Source organism: Anguilla anguilla, chromosome 1 (genome assembly GCF_013347855.1).
Source record: "Anguilla anguilla isolate fAngAng1 chromosome 1, fAngAng1.pri, whole genome shotgun sequence".
Taxonomy (NCBI): Eukaryota; Metazoa; Chordata; class Actinopteri; order Anguilliformes; family Anguillidae; genus Anguilla; species Anguilla anguilla.
Genome location: NC_049201.1, coordinates 74,807,475 through 74,817,191, shown reverse-complemented (window position 1 = coordinate 74,817,191; position 9,717 = coordinate 74,807,475). Strand labels below are relative to the sequence as shown.

Below are 9,717 nucleotides of genomic sequence, written 5' to 3'. Positions count from 1 at the left end.
AAACTCTCCATTGGTTAGGTGTTTCTCATTCGCAGTGACCAGGAAACCTCAAAATTTCATCAGGCACAATTCTCTTATGTGATTCTACATGAAACATGAGGCCGTTTGATTTCCATTAAATTTTTATTTAAAAAAAAAAGTCAAAATAATTTTGCACTAATATTTTAAAAAAACACCCTGAGTTCTTGGTGATAAGAAATGATATAATGTATTCACTAAAAGGCATGATCATGTGTCTGGATGGATAAAATACAACCAAACAATCATATGCCTGTGAAACAATACACAATATGTTTTGAGCATTCAGCATTGTTATGTAAAAATTGCATTTTTTATCTTAATGATACATTATTAATCCAAACTCAATTTTTTTAAACGTCTGTAGAAATCATTTAACTTGAATAGAACAGAGGTCCTTTAGCCTTAGAGAGCTAACAGACAACAGATTATGAGTGACACTTAGGATCTTGCACACTACCAGCAGACTGCAGTTGACCGCTAGGTAACTGAGGCATTTGGGAGGGGATTGTGGGCTATGAGACGAGCGTGGTGCTGGTGCTTGTGGGATGGGGACAATCAGAAAGGGGAGGGCAAGGGGGTCGGAAAGCAGAGTTGTATTGGTGGATGTTGAATTGGGGAGGAAGGTTGGGTAAGGTGAGGGGAACAGGTCAACATTCTGCTCAGTTGAAAAGGATGACAGAGGCCAGGGGCACCAGGAGGAGGAAGAGGACACTCTGTCCGATGCGCAGGGCGTTGTTGCACATGTTTCCCTCACAGCAGTTCAGGTCCACAGCAGTGCTTCCTATTTGAGCACTGAAGGATCCTGAACAGGCAGTTTGGGAGGCACATCCCTTCATTGTTATTGCCTGCCCATCAGTGGACACTTCAAAAAGAATGGGGGGAAAAAAGTAATTATGAAGAAAAATATTGATGACAGACCACACATCTACAGAAACAGCCTGACCTAGAGATTCAGTTCCTGCAGCTAGTTCTTTCATTTTAATTTCTTGCAGATTAAGTACACAGCATCTTATATTATTGCAATTAAAAAGTGACAAATCCAAATTACTACAGCCATAATAATTTACTATAGCCATTATAATTTCAGTTGTCACACATTGTGGAAGGGGAAAAAAAACACCACATCAATGAGAATGGATAACGTGGTTAATGCAGAATTCAGAATCAAAGTGGCATTTATTGGTTTAAAGACAATACATTTCATCTGTAAGACAGCTTATTTTCCTGAATGGTTTCCTTTACACAAATATTTTGTCATTTGGTTTGCTTTAAGAAAAACAACATCAATGCTCAAATAATAAAATGCCATATTTTAGTTAAATTTGTACCATGTCTATTTCCAGCATCAAATTCAAGACATTGCTGATCCATTTCTCACCTGTGGCCTTAATGCAGCGATCTTCAGATCCCTTGCACCCCAAAGTACTTGTGCAGTCATTACCCACACAGGTAAAACATTTCTTTCCATTGGGGGAGGAGTTTGGCAATTCTATAACAGAAGAATAAGATAATGTATGAATTCTGGACATTAACCCTTTGAACGGTGGGCTTTTTGAAATTACAAATCAGTATTCTAGAATCCCGTTGCTTTCAATGACCAGTAGTGATTGTTACATCAGTGTTAGAATGTTCAGTTAAGAACATTCTAATTGCTTACTTGTGATCTTGCGCCTTAAAGGCCCAGTCAGTAATTATGATTCCTAATTGACGAAAACTAGGCAGATGGCAACTAAGTACCTTGTGGGTTATGGTACTCATAGTTTTTAAGGTCTTGCACTGGTATCTTAGTAACCCAGGAAACAACTTTGCTTAACATTCTGTTACGGTTGCAGTTTGTATAACGTTATTGTGTCAATTTTCCAGTATATCTGAGGTAGTCAGGCATGGTTTATTTGAAAAAAGATAGGTAAGTATTTATTTTGATATTTTATGCTCTATGATTGTTTTGCTTCAGTAAATGCCCACTTGTAAATATGGATTCTGTGGTAAGATCAAGCTTTAAAGTGCTTGTCGGCTCATTGGTTTTATCACCTAGAACCCTCCTAAAAACGGGATTTACACCCATATTTTAAACTTTTGACATTTTTAACACCACACACATGAAAAATACAACAGCTGTTTGTAGATAACTAATTATTGACAAAAATGTCACTTAGAACCCTGTAATTCTCGTGTCGGAAATGTACACATGGAATATTTACCTGGAGCTTGCGCAGTGTTGCAGAGGTTGGTACTACAGCATTTGGTGTTTATAGTTGTCCTTGTGATTCCAAAGTTAACAGATCCACTGACACATTCAGCCTGTGCTGCACATGACTTCCCTTTTATTGTAGTAGGAGTATCTCCTAAAGGCAAAAGATAGAGGGATCAAAAAAGATCAAAATAAAAATCACCATTCACAAAGACAATTAGTCTGCATATGAAATATGTAAGACTGCTGTTGTCAGAAGTTGTACATATTCATCCATCAGGTAGTGCTTATTTGAATGGGGAAGAGAAAGAAAGCCTGTTGATGTCCCAATATTAAAAAAAACAAATCAAAGCCTGTCACATATTAAGCCCTTTAAGGGACATGAGCATCCGTGTCTTAATCTCAAGAACCTTATATTGCACATTGCCGACTCCTAAATTTCAAGGGACATTCAATAAAAAATAAAATAAATAATATTTCTGAAAATATATTCACAGCAACGTTTTGTACTTTATTTATCTTTTATCTTTTTAGGAAGCCTTTTTATAACACTTCGGCCAGGGACTACAGATAAAAATGAGCCTTTTGGCTAAATCTGGCGTATTTACATTTGTTGTTGATTAATATGTACTGCCCCTTCTAGAGCCCGACCGATGCCAGATTTTTGGGTCCGATGCCGATCCCGATTTTGGAGAGTCCTAGCCCACCGATTACTGATGTTTTGACCGATATTTTGTCAAAAAGTGCAACATTTTCAAATCAATTTGAAAAACATATTTTATTATAGTTTCTATATTTAAGAACATTTAACTTATAAGCAAACAAATAAAAATAAAAATAAACACACAAAGAACTTTTTAGATAAATGTAAAAGATGATATTAAATTAAATATATATAGACACCATCTTTAAGTGTGTGAAATCAAAATAACTCCACACCTTGCTTTTACTCCTTTCTTTTCCAGCCATCTATAAAAAAAATAATTTGAAAAAATCAGTTTTCCAGTTTCAAACATGTATCTTTATGAATATTATTATTGTTGTTATTAATTTGTTATTATTATTCCTTAGTATCCATTCTCAGTAAATTCATTATATTTTCTTATTTTATTCCTACTACATGATCTCAAAGAGTAAGACTATCTAGCGAGCTTCCCTGTCCATAAGAATTTGGTGGTAAAAATAACTACAATGCGCTCTGAGGCGTGACTAGATTACACACTCCCTCGCAATAACGCATTAGCTATTGACACAGCCTCATTATTTCTTATTATATATTCTCAGTAAGTTAAATGAATTATATTTTCTTATTTTATTTCTACTACATGATCTCAAAGAGTAAGACATTATCTAGCGGAGCTAATGAGTGAATCAAGTGTGACGTTAGAAATTAAATTGACTGGATGAAATAGCCTACGTGAAAAAAAAACTACAATGCGCTTTCGTGCAGGTTACCCGCGCTAACTGTTGGCTGATTCACTTCTCCAACAGCAATCCTTCTCTCATGTTATCATGACAGAGCTAGATAACATGGCTTAAAATGATCCACGTTAGAAGTGTTTTATCGCCGTTTTTACTGTCTGGTTAGCTTGCTACGATGACGCATGACTAGATGACACACTCGCTTGCAATGACGCGTTGGCTATTGACACAGAATCATATCATAGCTAATATCATTATCTCAGATAAAAAAACAAATGTATGACGCATTCAATCACCATTTTATTTTGGCTGGTTATTTATTTGAGAATACAGCAATGTCCTCTGGAAATGTAGATCCTACGCTGCTTATGTGCTCAGTGCCATTTCATAAAGGCTTGCTAGCCAGCTAGCTTGCTAAAGTGAACCAAATATGTTAGCTAGCTCGCTCGCTTGATAATGAGAATTGATAAACATAGTGGTCATATAAACCCATTTAATTAAAAACTTTCACTAAATATACATACCTTTATTGTGGCAATCGAATCTGTGCAGACAAGTCTTGCAGTGGAGAATATTGGATGAGTTACGAGTGACAATATGTGTATTGTATTCGTCTTATGACTGTCCATGGGTCGATTTCATGATTTATTGTGTCATTTGGGCACTGTTATAATATTTGTTCTGGACCAACGAGGTACAGTTTGCGTCACTTCCTGATTACTGCGAAGGACTAGGCTACAGTAAGGGCTACAGTCTATGGTCACTGGGGTGGGCGGTGGCGCCTCTTGGCCTTGACATTGTGGCTCCGGCCACGGTCCACCTGTGTGAAGTCAGAAAATGCAGGCATCCCATTTCGTAGTGATTTCATTATGGCGTGTGCTATTTACAGCTGCACTAGACGACCATAAAATAATCCTCCTTAAGTTTTTCGGTAGCCGAGTCATTTTCACTATTTCCTTTAGCCTACTTAACCAAATAATTAGTTGGCAGAAAGCGTAATCAGCTTGGTATATTTGGTAGTCCAGTAGCCTTCGGCTACCAAGCCATTTGACTAGCTAGCTAACCTTAACCGGCAAACATTCAATCTGTCAGACGTGTTTGACGGCTTGTCAGTCATGTACATTCCATAAATGTCTACTTAGGCCATGCTTCACGCATGTGACAAAGCTACTATAATCCCGATTTTGGGATAAACACTGCAAAATTTTCAGTTTCACGAAGCGAATTAAGAGTCTTACGGTTTATTTGCTGAATAGCATACAACACACGATTAAATCACACATACACAATTTAATGAAATTAACCATCTTTGTAAAACTGGCATTTAGACATGTTTTTAGCATTTTAAGAGACCGACAAGAGCATTTAAGACAGCGGTTCTCAGAATCGGTCCTGGGGGCTCCTTGCGTATATTGGCTTTTCTCCATTGGTTTTGATAATAAAAATAAAAGTCTAATAATAATTAGAAATTCATTGTAGGCTACATTATTTTTGTCTTCATGCACCAGGTGGAAAACTTGCTGTACAAAGTGCGTTGTCATATTTACACGCCTGCAGATCAGTTATTAATATACTTGGTAGATTTGTTAATCGCCGCTGACTGTTAATTTTTATTTGGTAGAAAATGACTTGCGAATGATCAGTCAGCTAGCGTCACCCAGCAAGTGAACACCACAAATGATGATGGAGTAGCTAGTAGCAGTTACTGGCTCATTAAGTGACTGTGGCGAAAACCTACGACGATTACTTGCTCGGTTAGCAGCAGGTCTACCAGACAGTTATATGAAAATTAGCCTAGTCAAATCACCAGTAGTCTACACATCTCTGATTGACCATCAGTGCAGTCGATGCTCTTCCCCTGTGGTTCATATTGCTAATGCGTGAGCTAACCACGGATAGCCAACCTAGCTCACTAGCAAGCTGATATGCTAGCTAAGAATATTTGTTTTGCTGAGAAACATAAATTGAAGATAACTGAACATAATTGTATTATTAATGCCATACATATAACGTGATTACATGATAGGCTACAGTACAGTCACGGATGGAAATTAAACTCCATAAACATTTGATAATATATTTCAAAACATAACGGCAGACAGTCAGCTAGCCTCAAGTTCGTTCTGCAATCGTTCGTTCAGGTTGATGGGCTTTTCCGCACCGGACTGTCAATCACATTGTAAAAATCACAAGACCGCATAACTCTATGGTTTTGGCTGCAAATCGACAACATGGCCACGCCCGCCATTGAGCGTCAAAACGTGTTTTAGAGACCCACGGAGAGTCAATGGGTGACGTCACAGTAGCTTTGTCCATATTTTTTACAGTCTCTGGTTCGAACAGACGAGTACAGATAAATAATCAATGTTTTTTTGTTTGTTTATTATACTTAATTATACTATTAAATCGGGACATATCGGCTGCATAACTGCCGATCCCGATGTCGTCAAAAAAGTCAAATAATGGCCGATATATCGGCCAAACCGATATATCGATCGGGCTCTAGTCCCTTCTTAAATAAAATAAATAAATAAATAAATATTTTCTCGGGAGGTTCTGTCCCTTCTAAGCTGTGTGTGTTTGTCTTGAAGGCAAGCCCCAAAAAGCCTTCTGAAAACCAATAGAGGATCCATTGGTCCACTCTCCTGAGTCCTGCTTTTCCTTACCGCCCAAAAAATAATCGGGCAACATTTGCATCCTAGCACAAATCTCTGCCCCGGGACAAACACACAAAAAAGAAAAACCTAAATCCACCTCACGCAATTCTCCCAGTAACAACAAGCGATTTGCATGGTTGGAAGGCGCACTGCAAAAAATGCAAGCAGCTGGCTCTGCTAGGAATCACCGCAGGCTATTTCCTAGAACAATATGTGCATAATGCACACTGGAGGCTATATTCCTGTGGGCCAAACTTGACTGTATAATCCCTAGATGTCTTTGTTAAGGGCTGTTTGTAAAAAGAAAACCCTACATCCACCGGCTGGCATACACAAGAAAGATCGCTGTCATTTAAATTTAGTCTAGTTTGCTTCACAACTATTATTGTTGGAAAGCAATGTAGGCTATGTTTCCACCACCAATTGACTGATTCAGATGTACTCGGAAGCGTTTATTTCTGTCGAAGAGATACTTGCAGCAGGTATCCTCCGTCAGATTGTACTTCATTCTGTTACCTTGACAGGCATTTATTTTTTATGCCAGCCTGAAAGCAACCTTCCGAGAAGTAGGGGTATCAAGTGCATTTTCCTCAGAACCTGAGCAATTGCAGAGAACCGCTACATTCATACCAAACACCTGTTTCAGCCTGTTTCAATAGCAAGACTAGTCACTGAGTCTGCCCATTGTTAATGTGAATTGCTAATGTAATAAACTCTTGACAGGAACCTGGTAGTCTTCCAGTTCACTGTTCTGATTTAGTCGGCTTGTGTAACCGGCTTGTGTAACAATGGGCAGACCCAGTGACTACAGTCTTGCCATTGAAACAGGCTGGCAGAAAAAATAAATGCCGATCAAGGTACTGACAAACAAAAACTCACACAAATTATACAATACCATCTATTCCAAAGCAATGCTACCCAATGTTTCCTAAATCATTTCATAGAACTTGCCCCTGAATGAACAAGGGAGTTGGGAAATATAACTGCCATTCAGAAAAAGTCATTCGAAAAATGCCATTATGAAATGAAAAAAGCCATTTGGAAATACAACATGTTAATATTAAATAAAATATGATCAAGTTATTGTAAAAAGGACAATCATGAGGTGTTCATATATTTAATCACGCCAAGGCGTAACTTGGCGGGATGGCATACCTGCCATCCCTATATATATATATATATATATATATATATATATATATATATATATATAATATAAAAACATAAAATACATGCAGGTGGGGAAAAAACATCTTTGTAATTGTAAGAAGATAATGTAGTTTGCATACGTTTTTAAGGTAAGATACAACAACACTGTTCCCACGCGCCCCGCTACTAGTTCCAATGTGCCCCACCCATGGGGCACGGTGGAACATTTTCACATCCGCCACTTTCGGCAAAACTGTAAGAAACGTTATAAGAAAGTGCTGGGAATCTATTTTTGGTGTCTATTTGTAGCTAACAGGCATATGTATACATGTATAGCAAAAATAGTAATAAAACCCAAATCATTTTTAAATGAATAAGCTTAATTCAAAAAGTGTTCCAACGTGCCCCGCTCTCCCCTACGTAGTGTGCGATTTCGGACGCAGCCATAATTGACCTTTTTAACCAAAGATTACCAGACACCGAACTCACAGGTAGCCTACGTAAACTGTTGCTTTTCAAAATATTAGAATTCTGACCACAGCTGATGACTCATGTGCCACTTACAGAATTTCACTTACCTACCTTGCTCCAGCTGTATTGCAGCACACAGTAAATCATAAATCGTTATATCTCACCTACGTAGACTACTGCTGTCATACTGCCGCAGTTGGTTTGGCTCGCTGGACATGTTTTTGTAGTATCCGTGCATGTTCCAATGCCAGTGGGTAGACACTCGTAACAATTCAGTGCGTATACTAAAATATATAAGAAAAAAACAGTTTTTTATATTGGAAAAACTATAGAGTTGCATTAAAAGACCTCTCTCCCTTTCCAATGCAAGACTTCATTTCCATGTTACCGTTTAATTAGTTTTTTTTTTTTAATTTTTTTTTTTAAAGCTGCATACACAAAAGGACAGGAAAAACAATACTAATACCCCAAAGGAATTACCTTAAATTAATTTTGTATATAAATTTAAGTAGCAAATCTATATCAGATAAACATTTGAGAAGGGCTGACTTACAGTCTGTGACAGAAGGCTATATTATCCCCGTGCACGTTAAACTAAATCCCACATACCATTTATGACAATTTAAGTTTAGGCTACATTGTTCGTTGCGAATTTTTCAGAAACCTGCGAAGAGCAGGTTTTAACGGTGTTACCTCCAGAGAAGAGCGCGCACGCAAGGGCGAGAGTGACTAGCGGTTTCATTGTTTCCCGTATAGTGCTGGCAGTCAATGGGTAACGTAGCCTACTTGCGACCGTTTTATATACAATGAGCCTGAGAGGCGTAACCGCGTTCAAATACATGGCGTCAGGTCACTTCTGAGGAATAGAAACTTTAAAAAAAATTTTTTCCTGTGAATAGAAACTTAGATTTTTCCTTGTAACTTGGGAATAGGGGCAGAAGGAGTGGCACATTGGCAAGCCCTTTTAACATCTAATAGCCTGTCCGGATTCATATTACAGATATCTGAATCTAAATCTAAAACGTGATATCCAGACTGAAAAAAGATTATTTATATATCTTTAATTCCTTGTTAATGAATGTATCTAAATGATCTTTTTTGATATCTGAACCTAAGATATTACTAGTCAAAATACAATTGTAGACATCTTGAACTTGAGTTATGACTAGTAAAAACTAAAGTGGAGATATCTCGAATTTGAGTTATTACTAGTTAAAAGTCATTTTAAGATATCTACAAATAAGTTTTGGATATCTTGAAACGAGACCGATCTTATTTTGGAGATATCTTCAATTAACATTCTGACTAGTGGGAATACATTTATAGATATCTTCAATAACCATTCTGACTAGTCAAAATGCAGGCCCGTGCGAGAAATGAGCTGTTAAGTTTCCTGTCTAAAACAAGACGACTGTTTCGCCCCATGGCTTTCCACTTCGTAGCATTTTCTTACTTTTTTTTTTTTTTTGAGAACAGCAACCACCATTTCTTAAACCATAGCCTAATTGATCACACTAGGGTTGCAAAACATTACATTTACATAATATTTTATTTGGCAAACGCTTTTATCCAAAGCAACGCGCAATAGATGTCAAAGATATCTTTAATTCTTAAATAAGAACCTAAAGAATCTAACTTATCTAAATAAGTTTTGGATATCTTGAAACGAGACCGATCTTAGTCAAAGTGGAATTAGAGATATCTTCAATTAGCGTTTTGACTAGTCAAAATATACATTACATTACATTACATTACAGGCATTTGGCAGACGCTCTTATCCAGAGCGACGTACAACAAAGTGTATAA

The 9,717-nt window shown here is 37.3% G+C and overlaps 1 protein-coding gene across 1 annotated transcript; it reads right to left on the bottom strand.

The window, feature by feature from the left end:
• Positions 1-309: 309 nt before the first annotated feature.
• On the bottom strand, positions 310-8,725 carry LOC118231874 (lymphocyte antigen 6B-like). The gene is made up of 5 exons (XM_035426211.1): positions 8,605-8,725; positions 8,076-8,195; positions 2,223-2,366; positions 1,400-1,510; positions 310-883 (listed from the first exon to the last, which is right to left on the bottom strand). The coding sequence occupies exons 1-5, from the start codon at positions 8,651-8,653 to the stop codon at positions 681-683; spliced, it is 627 nt and encodes a 208-aa protein (XP_035282102.1). The 5' UTR covers positions 8,654-8,725; the 3' UTR covers positions 310-680.
• Positions 8,726-9,717: the final 992 nt, after the last annotated feature.

What these genes read in the sequence shown, in the direction of transcription:
- LOC118231874 (XM_035426211.1), bottom strand. Translation starts at nt 8,653, where the DNA reads ATGAAACCGCTAGTCACTCTCGCCCTTGCGTGCGCGCTCTTCTCTGGA. An exon ending in GTGCGCGCTCTTCTCTGGAG is followed by an intron (nt 8,196 to 8,604) that starts GTAACACCGTTA and finishes TATATATTTTAG; the next exon opens with TATACGCACTGAATTGTTAC. An exon ending in CAACACTGCGCAAGCTCCAG is followed by an intron (nt 1,511 to 2,222) that starts GTAAATATTCCA and finishes CTTCTGTTATAG; the next exon opens with AATTGCCAAACTCCTCCCCC.